General features: G+C 45.4%; 1 protein-coding gene across 10 annotated transcripts in view; it reads right to left on the bottom strand.

Moving 5' to 3' along the window:
- The window catches only part of TJP1 (tight junction protein 1), a 344,676-nt gene that overhangs the window by 118,903 nt on the left and 205,481 nt on the right, over window positions 1–20,292 (bottom strand). Inside the window, exon 1 of one of the 10 annotated variants that reach the window (XM_079953124.1) lies at window positions 11,813–11,991. The exons of the other annotated variants lie outside the window; for them this stretch is intronic. Within the exon in view, the coding sequence (XP_079809250.1) occupies window positions 11,813–11,857 (45 nt within the window). The 5' untranslated portion in view covers window positions 11,858–11,991. Of the gene's footprint in view, window positions 1–11,812; window positions 11,992–20,292 lie in introns of those variants that run through there. 10 annotated transcript variants of the gene reach the window in all.

The following is a 20,292-nucleotide window of genomic DNA, read 5'->3' as shown; positions in this document are numbered from 1 at the left end:
TGTTCAGTAGTGGAAGAACCCATTGGCCTCATCTCTCTGTCTCCATCACCTTCCATGTGTCAGGAAGGCAAACTGTGCAGTGCTGGGACACTGTGCTTGCACAGGAGCCGCATGTGACTGAGATCCCTGCTGCTTCTGGGTTCTAAACCATGTGGGGAGGCTACACGACCACGGAACATCAAAGGTGGACCAATGTCAGGGCTGGAGTTGAGCATAGGTCAGCAGCAAAAATTATAAATTACTTGAGGCAAGTGAATGAAGTTAACTCTTTATCCAAGCACAGCTCCAGCCAAGTGGTCTCAGCAACTCTTTCTGGGAGGTCTTGCCCTAGTGAAGCACTTGCGAGGACTGAAGATCCCTGCCTTTCCAGTGTCCGCTAGGACTCCTCCACTCCAGGATCTTTCCCACACCGTCTCAGGCTGCGTCTGTGCACAACCACCTGCTGGTCAGCCTATTTCATTTCTCTGCGGGTCCTAAGAGACCAGGGGGCAGAGGAGCTGGTCGCAGCAGGAGGGGGAGACTCCCTGATGGTCTGAAGCAGGGGTCGGCCAGTTCACTCCAGTGGAGATCCTCTGTGGGCCGGATTGTGGGCCTGCGATTTGTGAGCCTGTGATTTCTGGCGTCTGCACAGATGCAATTTTCAGTGCCATGGAAGCAAATCCCCACGCCATGCTGCGCCAGTTTAGTGCAGCTCATGGGGCGGCTCGGTTCAGGGGCGGCTCATGGGCTGGTTAAACGACCCCCGTGGACCTTAGGTTGCCGACTCCTGGTGAAGCAAACCACTATTCCCTTAGTCTTTCCCTTGCAATCTGAGGTCTAATTTACACAGCTGTAAAGATTACCAAGATAAATGCATGTGAAGGCTAAAAAAATGCTGAACCTTTCCATTTGTACGGTACCCTAGATCTGAAGGTAAGTCCAAAGGTTTTTGTGCTTTTCCACCTTAACTTTTTCCCTGCATACATAGGTAATTTCCCTTTCTGCTCAATCCCCACAGGGTTGGGGGAGGGAATACATCTGTTCACAGTGGATTAGTAAGCAGCATCCTATTATAAATTATAAATTCTCCAATCAACTTGAGAAACATGCTATTTGAAAACCAATATATTATTAACACCTCTCTAAAAATAAAAAATGTGATTGGTGTTTTGAAACCAAGGGAAAGAAGAAAAGTCTGGCAAATGCTCTTCAATGTCCACCACAGAGTGGTTTCTGCAAACTCCACTGACTCATGAATTTAGCTTTCCCAGTCATATGACCTGCTCGGCAGACATTCCAGCAAGGCTTTGGTCACATGGGCAGCTGAAGCCAGCCTCAGACAATGGGTCACAATCCCTCCCCCAACTAACCACCCTGCCCCCTGCAAAAGAACTCTGAGTGATAAAAAGCTGGGCGTTATCAGCTGTAGGGGTCAACAGCTGCAGTTTTCTCTAAGGCTCTCCAGCGCTTTGACTGCAACCACAGGTACAGGCAGGCACCGACCGGTGAAACAAAAGCAGCATTCCTCTGACTGCCAACAAGTTAAAGGATATTCAACTGCTTAAAAATCAACCCTAAAATATCAATTAACTTTTTTCCTTGATGCATCTATCATGCTGTACTACTTCAGCAAAGGTGCTTTGAGACCCTGAAGCTAAAAGTCACTTAGATGAAAAATGTGTCCCTGAGAAGAGGATGCTGGACTAGCTGGTCAACTGGCTCCTTTTATGTTATGTTCAGGACCACAGTACCAAACAAAAATCTCAATACGCCTAAGAAAAAAGACAAAACACTCAGCTTATCTGTAACTCAAAGTGCAGCAAACCAACATGGCAATCCTAACCAACCTCACTCAGAAATCAATCCAAGTTAAGCGGGTGGTGCAAACTAGGGCGGCACATCAGATTTGGCTGAATCCCAGGTTGATTCAACTGGATGTGGGGGCTTTGGCTGTGTCAGGTGGAGGCAGCCCCAGATCAGGACAGGCCTCCTGGAGCATTCTTGGGCTGCCAGGGGACAGGGCATCAGGCAGGAAGGAGGGGCTTTGGCTGTATGCACCTACTCTGAAGTAGGACACACGTGTGCAGGCAAACAGAGCAGGACTGAACCATTCGCTCATCAGCTGGAGCACAGGATTCAATCCTGCAGGCGGCACTGATCTGCTTCACCAGCGTGTTCCTTGCAGAGAACACACTGGAAAAGCAGACCTCAGCAGGACTGACCCCCCCTGCTTTCTGTAATGTGTGGGGGGGTCAGCATCTTCTTCTTCTTTTTTTAAATATTTTTTATTAAAGTTTTAAAGATTAAATAACAATCAAGATAAAGAAAAAACAAAAAACAATACACCATCAAAAAACAGAAAAAAGAAAAAAGGATAAAGAACACGTCAAACCTATACATCACTTGCTTACAATCACTTATTTCCTTGACCTCCTCACACCTCCCATTTTTGTATTCTAATTCAATTTGTTATTTCAGCAAATCCTTCCAACCTTCAGCATCTTCTCCCATATCCCTCCTGACCATATGCTTAATTAGGATTTTTAAAACCCTAATTAAACATTACCTCGTCTCTTAAACTGATTCAGGGCCAGATCCTGGCCAGTGTTCCATTGCCTTAGATCAAACTATATGCACCATTAAATGTGCATTGCTCTGGGGCTGTGGAACACCCAACCAGGATGTTGGGATACTTTTCTGCTGCCTCCTATTTAAAAAAAGTATCAGGACTGCAGAACTGGGGAGTGAAGGTTTAAACCCTCCTCCTTCAGCTGTACTCCCAATTAAAACCATCTCCCTTACTTTGCTATCCCTTAGTCTTTTCTTTGTTTGGTGGAGGAGCATCCAAAGGAGAGGAGGGAGGGAAAGATTAAATCTCCCCACCCCACACAGAGTGAACCTGATGAAAAATCACCCATTTCATTAAAAACACACACCTTGATGCAGCTTCTAATGACATAATTAGAGTCATGTGTAGTGACACATGAAACTGTTTAGAACTGCAACTGCAATCAGATTGATCTTTTAAACTTAATCAAAATATACTATCCTGCTTTCTTCAAGCCTCCATAACACCTGGGGGTCAATCCAGCCTGGCTGTACTAGAACTCCTGTCCTCAGCCCTCCATATGTTACAGAACCATAGAACTGTAGTGTTGTAAGTGACCACAATGGTCATCTAGACCAACCCCTTGCAATGCAGGAATCTTTTGTCCAGCATGGGGCTCGAACCCATAACACTGAGATTGGGAGTCTCTGGTTCTACTGGCTGAGCTATCCAGCAGTTACATTTCCCCATTAGCCCCATCCCACAGGCCCAACAGTCAGGAACGGTGCAAGGTGGGAGTCCAACAACATCTGATTGTGGGAGGCTACACTAGAGTCACAGGACCAAATTCAACCTGAGCAAGGCTCATTACAGAAAACAATTAGAGGTCTAGTAAGACTGCTACACAGCAAAACTCTAATAAACAAACCTTTTCCCCAGACCAGGACTCAAGGTGGCTCAAGCAAACCTCTCCTAGGAAGCCCTTTTCAGGCAAGCAGGGAAGCCTGTAATCATAATGTTTTAAGTTTTTCTGGTAATATACAACCAACAACAGTATTTGAGAACAGTAGTAAGTACATATTGGTTGGAAGTCACCCATCTTACTATGCCTTGAGTGCTGTGCCTCAAATGAGCCTCATTTCTCTCTTTCAAGCCAGAGGGGACACGAATGACTAAGGCCATATCCTTACAAGCTGTTGTTTCTTCTTGTTGTTGTTTTTAGGTTACGTAACATTTTTGAAGCCTTGGGAATGCTCACCGTAGCTTACAAACAGCCCCTTAAGAGAGGCCTGGAGCCAGTTTTAGAAGTCAAGAGGACTAGATCATGACTAGCGCTTAGGACTTTTTAGTTGAGAGAAAAGGCGAGTAAGAGGCGACATAATAGAAGTTTATAAAATTATGCGTGGCATGGAGAAAGTGGATGGAGAAAGGTTTTTCTCCCTTGCTCACAATACTCAGGGATATCCCATGACATTGAATGTAGATGATTCAGGACAAATAAGCAAAGGAAGGCTATCAATTGCTGCTGGCCAGGATAGCTATCCTCTGCCTCCACAGTCAGAGAGGCAACAATGCTTATCAATACCAGTTGTGGGAAACCACCAGAGGGGAGTGTGTTCTTGTTTTCAGGTCCCACTTTTGAGTTTCCCACAGGCATCTGGGTGGTCCCTGTGAGAAGAGGAAGCTGGGCTAGACGGGCCATTGGCTTCATCCATCAGTTCTTCTTATGTTTAAGATGTGCGCTTGGCCTCTGCAGTCTCCATGATTTGATCATATTTCTGTCACCATCTTTGCCATCTCAGATACACAAACATTTCACTGTCCCTTCAACATCCAGCTCTCCATAGTATTCCACTGATATCAGAGTCCAACAAAACCCTGCATGGAAGTTTGAAAGGGGGGAATGCATAATGCCACCTTATTTCACAAGCCTTCTTGCTTATTCCTCACTTAGCAGACTTGTGCCAAAACCAACATGATATTAACCCCCATTCACCGAAAAGCAAAACAGTCTATCTTCATTCTCATTAGAAGCCATACTAGGGAAAGTATTTTAGAAGTGCAAGGTGTATATTTTGTATCTTACACCAACTCAAAAGAAATCTAAAACTAGACTGAGCAACTGACATTTTAAAAATATTCATCTTGACCTCTTTCTAAAGAATTAAAACCCTTTCTACCTTTTCACTATACTATTTTTTGAATTGTATATATTGACCATCATTTCCCTCAAAAGGCAGACTTTTTTTGGATATGTGGGGGGGGGGCCTGAATCTACAGTGACAAAAGCTAAGATCTTGGTCCTCAATTAAATGCCCCATAAAAAGCAATAATCTATTACCTTAAGCTACTCTAAACACAATAATGATGATTAGTAGAAACAGTCAGCATCACAAAACACTTAGTGTGGCTGCACTTCAAAATTAAAAAAATGTAGTCCGATATATCCCACAAACTCTAAACATTTATTGGCCCACTAGGATGAGAACCTACAATGCCTATTAGTGAAGATAGTCATAAGTAACCAGACTGCAATTATGTTTTCTTGCAACAGATGTGGGAATCCTATGGCCCTCTGTATGTTGTTGAACTTCCATCAACCCCAGCCAGCATTGCCAAATGTCAGTCTAAAAAATAAGACACAAAGATTTCTCACCCAGTACAGTCAAAACTCACAGGTCTAACGTGTACACTAGGGCTGTTTGGCGATCACCATTCTCCACTTAGGTCAACCACTGTCCAAACCAGCCCAATGAGAAAGCTGAGTTTGGAACCAACCCAGTGGGCATGCACACCACCCTTCTTCATTCCTCCTTTCAGGACAGAAGTGAGTGAATTACTAGGAACTCTTCAACGAACTATAGATTCCTGTTTTATCCGAACTGGGAAACTAATATTATGCTAACTTCAAACTATACCTTCTTATTCTGGCTCATTTCAAAGCTATTAGCCATAGCTTCCCAGGTCAGACAAAACAGTAAACTATAGCTAATGGAAAAGAGTCTTGTCTGCTTGCTGCCTTGCTCAAATAAAGGAGTTGTGCACACACCCACAATATTCACACATACAGTGGTACCTTGGGTTACAGACGCTTCAGGTTACAGACTCTGCTAACCCATAAATAGTACCTCGGGTTAAGAACTTTGCTTCAGGATGAGAACAGAAATCGTGTGGCGGTGGCACAGTGACAGCGGGAGGCCCCATTAGCTAAAGTGGTACCTCAGGTTCAGAACAGTTTCAGGTTAAGAACAGACCTCCAGAACGAATTAAGTTCTTAACCCAAGGTACCACTGTATCTGATTTTATTAAACAGAGATATGATCATCTGAACCCAGCCATTGTGCAGGAATACACTCAATGTCCTAAAATGACAACGGTCTCCAAGCGCACCCCTCAGGATGATTGCTCAGCAGTGTCACAGAGTTCAATTTTGCAGCCTTATCATGCATAACCACCAAAAAATGTTCAACCCAACTCTTACTGCAAATCATATTTTGATTGGGGGCAGGGGGAGGGGTAGAAGGAGGAAAATGGATTATTACTAGTCTTCCTCCCATATATCTTATTAGAAACATGTTACTCTCTACACTGGTGTCAATTTCTGTCCAATTACAGGAGGATGTGTGTGGGAATTTTAAAATAAGCTTTAGGGGTGGCATGGCAATGTGTATGCAATAAAATTGCTTTGTTTTGCCACACACTCAGCTCAAAGAGAAACTGGCAAGACAGTGGGAAGGTGTACATGACAGTCCTGTAATTCCTTTGTTAAGTGATATCATTTATACAAACCTACTAAAAATAGGACCCTGGGTTAGCAGATTATTCTGTTTATTTTTTGAACATATTTCACCATACTACCCAAAGCTGTTTATGAAGAAATTCAGAGTTGAATGTTCACATAACAGGAATGGCAACAAATGACACCATATGGAACCATGACAGGAAACAAGACTGTCGATGGTCAACAATGTAATTTGTTTTCTTGTGGATTCCACTGGAAAGGGGCACTGGAATGTGTTTACGCAGGCGTAGCCAACGTCATGCCCACCAGATGCTGAAATGTGTGTGAGTCACAACTCCTCCTACAGCCAAGCCTGTGAACATCAACTAGACAAAAAAAGATCCCAACTGATTCCTAACAGGTTAATAAGTAGTAGTTTAAAAAGACTTACATAAGAATTAGACTATACCTTCTATAAAACATAGATAATTGATGACAGAGAATTCTGTTTTCACTCCATCCCAAAAGCTATTTTTAATAGGACAGAGCCAACTACCACAATTCATGGTTCCTGATAAACCGGACTGGATATATACTTGTGGCCTTTGCAGTGCTTAACTCCACATCCCATTTTAGATAATATAAAGCAGCTTCAGTCAATTGAAATAAACCTAAAAACAACAACAACTCAGGTCTCTTTAATGCATTCATGGGCATGAGACAGAGATAGAAATTTGCAGGGTGCCAGGTGCATTTTGCACCTAAAGATTCTCCATTTGCAAGCACCTCAAAAAGTCTGGGTGCCATTTTTTGTGTGCCTGACTGACATTCAAGGATTACCAAAATGTATGTGCTTTGAAGCTTCGAAGTATATGTTAAGGATAGACAATATGTTAAGGAATTTAACAATAAAGAGTAGAGTGTTTTGAAACATGAAGTATGGTACCAATATTTTTACTGTAAGCACCAAATTAAACATGGACAGTGGTACCTTGGGATGCGAATGGGATCCATTCTGGAGCCCCGTTCGCATCCCGAACGGAATGCAAGTCTGTGCATGCATGGGTCGCATTTCACCGCTTCCACGCATGTGTGTGACGTCATTTTGAGCGTATGCGCATGCTCCGTTACTTCCGGATTGCCTCAAGAGTGCAACTTGAACGCACTCAACCCGAAGAACATTCAACTCGAGGTATGACTGTATTAAGAATTTCTGCATAAAATGTGATATTAACAATGTGTCACTTACGTGAATTGCATATTAATTCACAACACAGGTCCCAGAAGCCATTTGGCTCCTAGCTTTTCTATCCCAGTTTCTAACACTGGTATGGGACAATTGGCACACAAGACAATATAAATTACTTTAAAGTAAACAGGCATATTCAAAGTTATCTTTCAATGGCATATAATAAAAGTTTAAACCATGGGCAGGTGTCCAACAGGCCAGCTGATGGGGGGGGGGGGAGATTATAGGGGGCCTTTATTACGTTTAGTATTTCTTGTCCTTAAACTCAAGGCAGACAACATATTCAATATGCCTGTTTGATGGGACATGTGCAGTTTTCAGGCAATGCACTTCCTATTCCTACTCTAGTTACATACACTCTTAGAAATGAACAAGAGATCCACCGTTTGTCCTAAAGTGTCCCATTTTAAGTCTTATTTAGTATGCTGAAGTCTTACTGAGCTAGCAGCATAAACTACACTATAGCTAATAATAATAAAAACCACCTGAACTGTATTTTCAGTATTCAAGATGCAAAACTTCTATTTTAAGATGGGGATGACAGATTTATTCCAAGGTTGCCACTGCACAAGAATCTAAATATACTGCTTAACTTTCTGGATGCAGAAAAGCCAACAGAAAAACTTCCAACTCCTTCCTTGTAAGAAGAATGAAGCAAGTATTAATTACTGGATCTCCATGCCTACTGCAATGCCTGCATCATCCCTTTTGAATTCTAAAATATTCATGTGGTGTCATCACCAGGCCCAGCAAAAACCCTTCAATAAGGATGCAGAGGTTTTCCTGGCAGTAGAGCATTAAGCAGATAATGGAAGTCAGCACTTATACAAAGAAACTTCTCATTAGAAAAAGAATCCAGATTAATATATTGACCAACTTATCCAAGATATATAAGACAAGAAAGCATTGTGTGGTGAGAAGCTATGCAATTGTTAAAATGTCATTTACTGCAGGAAGGGAATGGAAGACCACATATCCCAAGATTTCAGTTACCGGTACCTCCCTCTATGTACAGAGCCTTGGTTGAAACTGTTACCTTTGAACATTTTAAAGTGATTAGAAAAGATTAGTAAAGGCCTTTTCATAGTATTGTTTCATTGTGGAAGGTACACACAGCTGTTAGATATTAAACGGGTCTAAATAACTTTCTTCTCAACTTGTGCAGGAGGGTGAAGGAGAAAATCCAGTATTCCATCCCCAGGTATGTGAAAACTGGAAACTGCATTTTACCAGTACCCAAACTGTAACCTGCTAATCACAGAGAAAATGCAATTACCTGTCCACCAATGCTGTTATTATCACTTTGGGTGCTATCTGGAATGTGACTGAGAAGTATCATAGGAATCTACTCAATACTTCCCCATTCTTGTTAAAAGCCCTTCAAAGTTTTCCCCACTTTTACTATTCAATATTCATTGCAAGTAAACATTGCAGCAGTAAGACTACCAAAGCATCAAACAAAACAAAATAAAATCGCCCCTCATACAATTAATTTGTTTTAACTTCTTCTGAAAGCAAAGTGTTCTAAAGCTACTCCACTGTTCATGTATCTTTTTAAAGGGGGGGGGGGGTAACATACTCTCATGGAAGGCATCAAAGGCTACCCAGCCCCAGCCCTGTCGTAAAGCAACACCACAATCTATCAGTGGGAACAGAGCAAGTTTGACATGACTTTTGTTCATCAGTCTTTAAAATTTGTGCTATGTGTTTACACTGCACAACCATTAGACGGAATTGCATTATCTCTGGCTATGATGCTTTGAAGCAAGCAGTTCAAATCTCCTGTTCATATGCACATTTGAGTTTTAAAAACAAAAATCAGGAAAAGGGGAAAAAACATTCCTTACTACTAAGAACAAGGAGCAACACAAAAGGCCTAAACAGACCATTGCACTCCCTGCCATATTTACATGGCAATGCAACAGCGACACAGGCACTCTCACAAGGCAAAGAGAACACAAATGAAAGCAGTATTCACTTTTATCACCTAGGTATAACCAGCATTCTAAGGGAAGCAATTTTGGAAAAGCTGAAAAGTATTTCAGATTCCTTGGCATCACAGTTATCTTTAAGTATCTGGTTTTCTCCCCCTTCTCCACCCCCTTCCTGCATTTTGCTAGAACAAAATAATAAATGTGCCATTTCCAAAAGAAAATGTATGAATCGGATTCATATGCCTCAGCCTTGGTCAACCTGATGTGCAGGACAACAATCTCCATCCGCTATGAGGTCTGGAGATAATGCAAATTATAGTTCAAAACATCTGGAGGACCCCAGGTTAATCAAGGCAGATATAGCTCACCTGACATAACCGAAGAATGAACACGTTTTGGAGACTGAGAAGAAAAATACTCTAATGCAGGTTATAATATTTTTTCAAAGTGCCAAGATAATGCCAAAAAATGAAATTTAAAAACTACTATAAACTTTTTGGTGCTTCTCTGAGTCACAAACTTTGCAAGCTCAATAAAGCGAGACTTAAGTTAAAAATGAAACTGTACCCAATACCTATTGGAGAATGAGTATTCATGAATGCCACCAGAAACTGATTCTACTGCCAAGAATCTGTGCCAAGCGTCAACGCCACTGCATTAGTGCAGTATCAGAGGCGCACAGTTCAGGTGCAAGCGCATACCAAGAGATGACATCAGACAGAAACTACACAGTTTCACTTGAGAGCAAACCCTTCCAGAGAACTATCGAACAATATTCCTTAACGCAGCCAACACAAAACAACCAATGTACTGTCTCCAAAAGAACCAAGAACTGTTTATAATTCTAGAGTAGGAAGGGGAAGCTTTATTCTACCTTTTTTAAAACAAAAAAGTTTCCAGTCTAAGGTTTCATGCATAAGGAGAAACTTGTTGAGCATTTCAACTCCACCTCCTTCCCCTAGGAGTAAAACAGCACAGCTGACTCACTCACTCACTCCTGCAGAGTTGAGGGAGGTCACAGTACTACATGCACCTGTACCATATAATACACCTACAGAACAGGTGGAGCTTTTCTTGGGCTCCCAGCACCACCCAAACATATTTGCACAATGTCAGCAGCAGCTGATTCAAAGGGAGTTGCTGAGAAATCCTGTATTTCAGGAATTGTGAAACCTGCTGTTTCAGGAATTCCTGATGTGAAATTCCTAAGAAAGGACACGTCCTTTGGAGTACAAAAAACATCACACACACCATGTGCTAAAAAAACAACAAACCCAGCCCAATTCCATTTACACCCCAGATTAAAGCACAGAAACAACATGCGATTCAGATGAGAGTTGAAATCTCCCAAAGCAAACGTTTTCTGCTGCAATTTTTACAAGGCAAAACTGCAGCCCCACAGCTAGGCACTTCCCAATCTGTACAGTATTTTAAAAGCACACAGGAAGCAAGTTTCCACCCTGAGACACCTCACTTTAAAAGCTGGCTGCTTGACAAATTGCAGGGCAGAACCCACCCCACCTTCTCGGCACAATGTCAAAAGCAGAGCGCAAGGAGAGTAAGGGAATCAAGTCTTGCTGAACCAAGAGGGGCTTACTTCTGTGTAAAAAATATGCTCAGGATAAGGCTGTAATGGGAAGTCCATTTATTTAGGGCAGAGGTCTCACTGAACCCAGTTACGACTTACTCCTGAGTAAGGAGACTTGGAATCTTCTCTTGGGTCTCCTTTGAAAGCATCTGTAGAGCTTAACTTTTAAAACTTGCCCTCCAAGAGGAGAAACCATCCACTCTTTGGCCACCCACTCCAAAAGGAACTGATCTAGAGTTTGGTGGTATCCTGAGCACACCAGCCGCCCTTCACCCAACAGGTGTTTTGGGGGGGGGGAGGGGGGAGTTTGAGAAAAAGAACAATTGTGCGAACCTAAAAAGAGGAGCTCCATTAATTTCAGACACACACAACCAAGCCAGACCCTCCCCAAAGGTTCCCCGAGCTTGGTTTTTACTGATTTAAAAATCCTTTTGTACTGAGCCCAAGTCTGTAAGAGTTGGGTATTTAAACAAGAAGAAAGCGACTTCCGAGCAAAGCGCGGCGGGGAGATGGGGCCGGAGGGTTGTGTTTCCCCCGCGCCTCTCCAATCCCCTCTCAGTCCAGGAAGGCGGGCCTGGAGGGGGAAGCCCGGGGAAGCAGGCGCGCCACGCGGGGAAGTGGGCGCGCGGGGGGCGACTCGCCACCAAAGGCGAAGGGGCGCGCGCCCCCCAGGCAGGCTGCAGGCCCCCCCCGGCAGCCCCCCGTTCCCCTTCCCGGGCCGGCGGGGGCGGAGAGGAGGGAGGCTGGCTGGCTCCGGAGCCCCCCCCCCGCAACCGAGGCGGCTTTCGCTTACCTTGGTGGAAGCGGCAGCAGCAGCAGCTGCGGCTCGGGCAGACATCTTGTTTCCTTCCGTCCCCGAGGAGGGAGGGCAGGGAAGAGCGGGCGGCGGCGGCGGCGGCGGCGGCGAGGAGGGAGGGAGGGAGGGGCGACGGGGCGCGCTGCCTCCGCCTCCCGCCAGGGAGTCCCGGGGCGGCCGCTCGCTCTCGCTCTCGCTCTCGCGCGCTCTGCCTCCGCCTCCTCACGCCGCGGCGGCGGCCCCGGCCAGCATCGCCCGCCGCAAGTCCGGCCCCGAGCAGAGCGGCGCCTGGCCCGGCGAGGGTCTCGGGAGCCGCCTTCGGGGCGGGGGCGGGGGCGCTGCTGCTGCTGCTGCTGCTGCTTCCGCGGCTTCCTTGGGCCGGAGCGGCGAGGCGCCTCTGTCCTGGGCGGCGGCGGCGGCGGCGGCAGCTACAGGCCCGGCCGCTTCCCTCGCCCGCTCCCTCCCGCGCCCCTCCCCGCCACCACTGACATGTCTGCCTGGCTGCTGGGAGGGTCCATCTCTCTCCTCCCGGAGGGGGGGCGCAGAGGAACCGGGCTGGCGCGGGGGCGCAGACCCCGGGGAATGCGGAGGAATCGCGGGAACAGCGGGGCTCCGCAAGGGGCCGGGACTTTTCCCATCTCCATCATTTTGCTTTCTTCCTCCTTTCCCTCCGCTCCAAATAAATGTGCAGAGTGTTGAGAAAGAAGAAGAAAGACGCTTTGCAAGAAAGTTGCTTGGCTTCCCTCCGAGCAAACGGGGCCGGGATTTGCAAGCCCCCCGCCCCCCCCCCGCTGCTTCCCAGCGCTTTGGTTCGGACCCGGGCGGCGGCGGCGGCGACTGGGGCCCCGACTCTCCTGGCGCGGACGAGCCTATCAGCGGCCGCGGAGGAGGGAGGCTGCCGGGCAGAGGACCGGACGGGAGGCTGGAGCGGCAGGAGGAGGGAGAGGAGGGTTTGCAGAGAGAGCGGCCGCCAGTTTGGAAAGGCTGTGAACTCTTGTTCTTCTCCCAGGCCCAGCGTGCTTTCTTTTCTGGTTTTCAGTATTCTGTTTTGCAATCGGAATAACCATTCCCAGAGCCGCGTTTGAGCAGTGCGATCCTATACTGAGTAGTCCTGTACAGTAAATTCCACGAGTTCAGTTGGGCTTGCTCCCAGGTAAGGGTGTAAAATTGCCACACACGGTCTCTTGCAGCAAAAACAAAACCAGCTAAGAGAAATGTGGTACCTTAACGTCTTAACAGGTTTCTTGTTGCCAAAGCTTTTGGTATCAACATCAGAACTGCTTCCCAAAATGCAAGTGGGAAACTTAAATTTTCTGCTTTTTAGCCAAAAGAAAACCAAGGCACAATTTAGCACAGATGAGGAATCACAGGCCATATATTTGCAGTTTTGATCACTGGTGGCTGCAGCACTTAACTTGGGAGAAAATCTCATTAGCATCTTCATTATTTTCTGCATTTATACCACACCTAACAAGGAAATATCCAAGGCAGCTTAAGATCAGAACCAAAACTCAGCACAATAAAAACCAAAATATCAATAGAACCAATCAGTAAACATTCTTTTAAAAAGGCTAAAAGGCAGTGGCAGCATAAAGCAACTTAAGGACAGCACTCTGCAAAGGTTTGTTGAAAGAAGACAGTTTCGTCCAAAGTCAATAAGGCATCAGTGCCTGAGGTCTAATGGCATAGCCTCAATCCAGTGTGCAGTTTCCGAGGAGCACGTCCCATTGAACTCGTCTTAGCAACCTTTTGAATACTCACACGTAGGCTCACAGCCACACTTCTTACCATGGTGGCACAAGAGAACCCAACCTGGCTCATGCCTAATTAATATAAAACTTTCAGTTGGTGCTAATAATAATGATAACCCCCAGCCACTCTGGGCGGATTCCTTCATACACAAAAATGTAATTAAATATTAAAAACTTCCCCATATAGGGAAGCAAGAAAGGCAAGTGTGGATCCTGCAAAAGGCCTTTGAGAAAAGCAAGGCCTCTGAGCCCTTCTAAAAGTGAGGAGGGACAGAAGTAAATAGGAGGGAGGTGATCAAGGGATCCCCGCAGCGGAGATGCAAAGTGCCAGGCACTGCAGTTCCAATAACAATTCTTTTTAAAAAAAAAAAATACACCTTTTTGCAAAAGTTTTTTCAAAAGTTAGAATACAGCTTTGTCCACTGCCATAACACCACAGAACGATCACTCCAATCCTCAATCCCACATTACTGCCATGCTGACTCGCCAAATACCCTACCACTGATCTGGTTTACTAGACATTTTCAATCAATGTATCCCCTCCACAAACACATGATGATGACATTAAAATACCCTGTTCTTCATTAAAGGAGAAAAAAAGGAAACCAATTCTTGAGCACAGGGCTTACATCACTTGGGGCCTTGAAAATGAGCAATGTGATCTTAAATTCAAATGCGTTGCTCTGCAATAGTCAGCTAGAGCAAAGATGCAGGATGGGCATAATTTGATCACTCGTGGAGGCCTAGAACTGTATGGAGCTGCAGTGCTGCATTCTGAGCAAGCCGTGAGCACCGCCAGAAGCGTGCAGAGCAAAGATTTACAACAGCCTTTGCCAACCTGTGCTGGAAGGGGGGGGGGGTGATGGGAGTTGTAGATGGAGGGCACCAGACTGGCAAAGGCTGGTTTGCAGAAATCAAGCCTTGTGGTCCCCCAGATCACCACAGTAAAGTCAGCTTTGAGCAAATGTGTGTGTAGTTTTCCATGCTGAATGTAAAGTAGAGGTAATGATTATTTGGGTTCCTGCAAAGGCAGGAGAACTCTGTCCCTGCTGCTTTGTTTATCAGTGTGAAATGATAACATGAGCAGATAAATTTGGAGGCACAATACAGGCAAGGTTAAGCACACTTCAATCCCATGCCTTAAGTCTCAGGAGTGAGAGAAGTGAGGTCTACATACCAAGAGGAGGGGAGGAGAGACAGAGAACCCTCCTGACTAGCACACACAAAAATTTATCACCTGCCAAATGCAAAAAAAAATACAATGGTACCTTGAGTTACAAACGCCTCAGGTTACAAACGCTTCAGGTTACAATCTCCACTAACCTGGAAGAGTTACCTCAAGTTGAGAACTTTGTCCCAGGATGAGAACGGAAATCGTGTGCCAGTGGCGCGGTGGCAGCAAGAGGCCCCATTGGCAAAAGCACTCCTCTAGTTTAGAACAGTTCCAGGTTAAGAATGGACCTCTGGAATGAATGAAGTTCATAACTAGAGGTACCACTGTAGAGGTGGTGAATCACCAACAATAGGCACCAGGAAAGTGCAGTTGGAGCACGTGTGTCCATTTCCTGCACCTGCTGCCAACATGCCAACAAGCGCACAGAGCATTTCCACCTGGTGTGGAGCCCTGAACAACTGGAGTTCATTTTCATCCTTTTAAGGCTTTTATGCCATGCCCTTTGGTTGAAAAGGCAGCTTACAAAAAATGCTAAAACTGTCCCTGCCCTCAAACTCAAAATCTAAAAAGATGTGACACAGGAGGAACAAGGAATGGGAGGGAGGAGGAGAAAGCAAGCACCAGTTCTGAAAGTTACAGTTCTTATAATACAATTAGATAGTTCTGTCCATGTGGATTCTGGCTGCCAAGTAGAACAATGGCGATTCACTAGCATTAGAGGTGAGCCTGTTTGTCTTGACCTTGGTAAAGAGCAGTTCCTCCCCAGAAGCCTTTGTCCCTCCAGATCAGATCCAGGAGCATAGTAGGGGACAGTGTCCAGGCCAGGGGGATGGAGCAGCTCCTGCCGCACAGTCCTTCCTTCAGGCTGCTGACTTGATGGCAATTACAGTCCTCACAGGAGGAAGCACCTTCCTCCCCTGCCAATTTCAGTTGCTGTGCTGGCTGCTCAACGCATGGACATCAGGGGCAGCAGAGCTCTACTGCTCCTCCCAGGCATGGAGCCCTCTGCCCATATGCAAAGTGTGTAGATGGCACCAGTCTCTGGTTTCCAACTGCACTCTTGGCTGTGAACACTTTTAACTATTTCCTGCATTGCAAAAAGTTGGTCTAGATGAGCCTTGGGGTGCCTTCCAACTCTACAATACTTTGATTCCACTCAGCTTTCAATGACAGTTGCTTAAAGTTGATACTAGAGCTTAATTGGGAAAATGAGGGACTCTACTCTGCGCTTCTTAATGTTACCAGGAATGAGTTTATTGCAGCTTGGATTCTAGGAACCCTTGTTTGTATATGAAACAGAATCTGGTCTCAACACTGCCAAGATTCAGCTCAGACAAAGCTCTTATTAAACGGCAGAGCTGAGCCTTGGGTAACGCTACAAAATAAGAACAAGAAGCAGTGCTCTCTTTTTTGAAATCCAGGCATTCCATTTACAGTTTAAGCACCAGGGGACTGTCTTGATGTGCCTTATTTTATCAAACACTGCAAAGGACTCGTCTAAAACATTGTCATGCCTGCGGTGGAGGAAAATCCAAATGGCACCCCTTCTCGCCAAGTGGCATGGAGTACAACCCATCTGGGATTTCTCTACGTGTGTTGTTGAAATGAATTAGCTGCTCCAGAATCCAGGGGCATGCACAGGGCCCCTTGTGACAAAGCTGCCCCTGACCAGCATTTTAAAGCAAGAGGGATACCTGCAGACCTCCAAATGGCGTGGGACTCTCAACTCCACCAGCCTCAGCCGGCATGGCCAGTAATGCAGGATAGTGGGAGTTGGCCCAGCAATGGCTGGAGGACCACACGTTTCTCACCTGAGCAGGAGATTGGACAAGATACACCATCTTCAACCTTGGGTCCCTCCAGGTGTCATTAGACTGCAACCATCCAAGACCATTGGCTAAGCTGGTTGGGGATACAGGAATTTCTGCTGCTGTTGGCTTCCATCTGTCTTGAGAGACAATGGAGTGTACCTCCAGGAAGTCAGAACGTTACATTAGCAGTACCAAAGTAACTTCCCTGGGGCGCATGGCTGAGCAGTGTGTAGGGAGGTTCTAGGCTGCACAGATGGCAAGACCTCACTGATGTGGTCCAAGGGAAAGCAGAGCGAGACTTTTGGCACCAGCTTGGCTGCAGAACTTGCTGGAAGGAGGTGTACAAGGTGGCTCTTAAGGAGTCTCTACCCAGGATTTGTGTAGGGTTTACTCTTTAGCCTTTTCTTTTCCTGAAGATAGCCCACAAGGCAGTGGAGGGTTAGAATCAGATGGACTACCTTCCTGGGCTGACAAGCCCCATCTGCCCCTCATTTCCCTCTACAGCACTTGCAGAAACTGCCTTCTTGACTGTTGGACCCACTATTGGCGCCGTCCACTCAATCCACCAGAGCCTATCTTCACATGCACAGGAAGTACGTAACTCACTAATGGTTTAAGACTCATTGGCTACCCTTACCTGGTTCAGCCGGCCAGTTAACGCTGTTCCCGGGGTGTGTCTGCTGTCACATGCTGACAGCTCGTAGGAGCCACAGGGGAGAGCTGGATGCAGGGTAGGGACCAAAAGTGGACGAACTACCCCAGAAGGAGTATAATGTGTCCTCCACCAAAGGTGCTACCCTTCCCCTACACCCCATACAACCCATACAACAGGAGTTGTAGTTCAACAATATCTGGGGACCCAAAGTTGAAGAACTCCAGTCTAATAATCTCCAATAATCCTCACTCTATGAAATCCCTATGAGTCTATAAAAAAATGCTTTCTTTCAGAATGCCACAGGATTCTCAACTCACTGTTGCTTTTCTGTAGCTTTCATCTTCCAACCCTGATGGAATGGACAGGAAGGAAAAGGCTGGGATCACCACAGGAAACCAGCCTCTGAACTGAGAAAATGCAGTAGGTAGTTTGCTAGAAACCTCTTGTTTTCCCAGACCGTTCTCTACCTAAAAAGAATATCTGCTCTGTTTAAAAACTCAGCACAGAGTTTCTTTTCTGGTAAATGAGTATTTTGTTCCTGCTTTTGACTCTGGAAGAAATATTTATTGGGCATGACATAAAGCAAAAATAGAATGTACCAGTTTTCCTTTTATTTCCCATCCCCAAGTAGCTCACTCACACTGAATACACTGAAACTGTTTGACTGTTCTATCATTGTGAAATTCCATTCTATTCCATTCTTTGCTTTTAAAAATAAGTCGATAGATAAACAAACAAACAAACAAACAAACAAACAAATGCAAAACATAAAACGGTATTTATTCTAAAGGCAGACTAATGCACCAGTTTTGTTTCTTATTTAAGGCACCTCACTGACCCTTCTCCACAAATTTTTAACTTGGGCACATATTTTGTATGCCCCTCGATATACCACAATGCCCTCTCTCCCCACTTCCCACTGCAATAGTGTTATGGCCTGTACAACACCCACACTATTGTATTAAGAAACAATTCCCATTGCTCAAGAAAGTGCAACCCAGTCATAGTGAGCTTCCCAGGATTATGTTCCAGTTGCCATATTTGATATGGCAACCTTACAAAGAGAGGAAGTTGATATCACACAGAGAACTTTTGTTGAGGATAAGCAGGCTGTGGAAGCTTCCAGAAGAAAATAAAGCTTACAAAATGTGATGAGTTTGCAGACATTTCTGAGCAGCATGGAGGCGTGTAAAGTTCCATTGAAAGATTTTGCAGCCACAAATGAAGCCACTGCTCATCCTAGGGCAGGGACAACCCTACATGGTGCCTTCTGTGTGTTTTAGACTACAACTCCTATTATCTCTGTCCACTGGCTGTGTTGGATGGGGCTGTTGGGGGTTGTAGTCCAAAACATCTGCAGAGTCCTTTGCTGGGGAAGGCAGTTCCAGCTGATAGAGTTATGTACAGTAAATAGAATCAGTGTTATTTTCATTTAATGTAAGCACCATTCCAATCTCTGGTATTACTAGCACCAATTTAGACAAAACAGCAGGGATAGCCAATATAGTGCCCGCCAGATGTTATTAGACTCCAGCTACCACCAGCCACATGAATCCAACAACATCTGGAGGGCCACAGATAGCAGCCCTTGCAGTAAACCATGGCTGTTATGTGAACAGTATAGGTTCCAGGTTTGGGGGGGAGGGATATGCTCTTGGGGGGACTCTCTGAGTGTGCCCCACACCACATTCTCCTCTTCAATGCAGCTGCCCATGTGCTTGCTTCTACCTTTGTGCATATTGGCACCACCTCCAGGACAGCATAAGACATGTGAATGAGCAGGCAAAAGCATGTTCCACTCCTCACTGCATGCAATGGATGGTGACTTAAAGCATTAAGGACTGTTGTTGCATCCAAACACAGCAAACAGTGGCTTGTTCAGTTCAGCTGGTTAGTTAGCTGGGATGTCAACATCCAATCCTGGTCTGATCTTCTTGTTTGCTGACAAACTGAGCTTTGATATCCTGGTTTCTTTACAAGCAGAAGTACTCTTTCTCTTGTGGGGCAAGGAGAAGTGGGAAGCTCATGCAGAACCAATCAGGCAACAGCAAACCACAGTTTGTTGTTACAGCTGAACAGGGCCACAGCAGTGCTAGATTACCCAAAAGACAAAGCAAGCATGTGCTTAGGACAGCGGCAAATGGGGTGTAAAAAAGTGAGAATTTTTGGGGGGAAATTGGCATTTGATTTTTTTTTAATGGAAGTAGTCAACCTTCTTAGAATTCCTTACATTCCACACCCTTCCCCCATTTTTCTGTTCTCTTTTTATTACTTATCCATTATCCACTCAGAGGAGAAGATGGTGAAATGCAAACGGGACACAGAAAGGGCTGAACTCCTCAATGCCTTCTTTGCCTCAGTCTTCTCCAATAAAGAAAACAATGCCCGACCTGAAGAATTTGGAACAAATGATTCAGCAGAGGAAACACAGCCCAGAATAACTAAGGAGATAGTACAAGAATACTTGGCTAGTTTAGATGTATTCAAGTCTCCAGGGCCAGATGAACTGCATCCAAGAGTATTAAAAGAACTGGCAGATGTGATCTCAGAACCACTGGCAGTCATCTTTGAGAATTCCTGGAGAACAGGTGAAGTCCCGGCAGACTGGAGGAGGGCAAATGTTGTCCCTATTTTCAAAAAGGGGAAAAGAGAGGACCCAAATAATTACCGCCCAGTCAGTCTGACATCAATACCAGGGAAGATTCTGGAGCAGATCATTAAGCAAACAGTCTGTGAGCACCTAGAAAGGAATGCTGTGATCACCAATAGTCAGCATGGATTTCTGAAAAATAAGTCATGTCAGACTAACCTGATCTCGTTTTTTGACACAATTACAACCCTGGTAGATGAAGGGAACGCAGTGGATGTAGCCTACCTTGATTTCAGCAAGGCATTTGACAAGGTGCCCCATGATATTCTTGTAAAGAAGCTGGTAAAATGCGGACTTGACTATGCTACCACTCAGTGGATTTGTAACTGGCTGACTGACTGAACCCAAAGGGTGCTCATCAATGGTTCCTCTTCATCCTGGAGAAGAGTGACTAGTGGGGTGCCACAGGGTTCTGTCTTGGGCCCGGTCTTATTCA

The sequence above is a fragment of the Podarcis cretensis genome, assembly GCF_951804945.1.
Source record: "Podarcis cretensis genome assembly, chromosome: 14".
NCBI lineage: Eukaryota > Metazoa > Chordata > Lepidosauria > Squamata > Lacertidae > Podarcis > Podarcis cretensis.
Note: the sequence above shows the minus strand (reverse complement) of the source record. Positions and strands in the feature narration are given on the sequence as shown.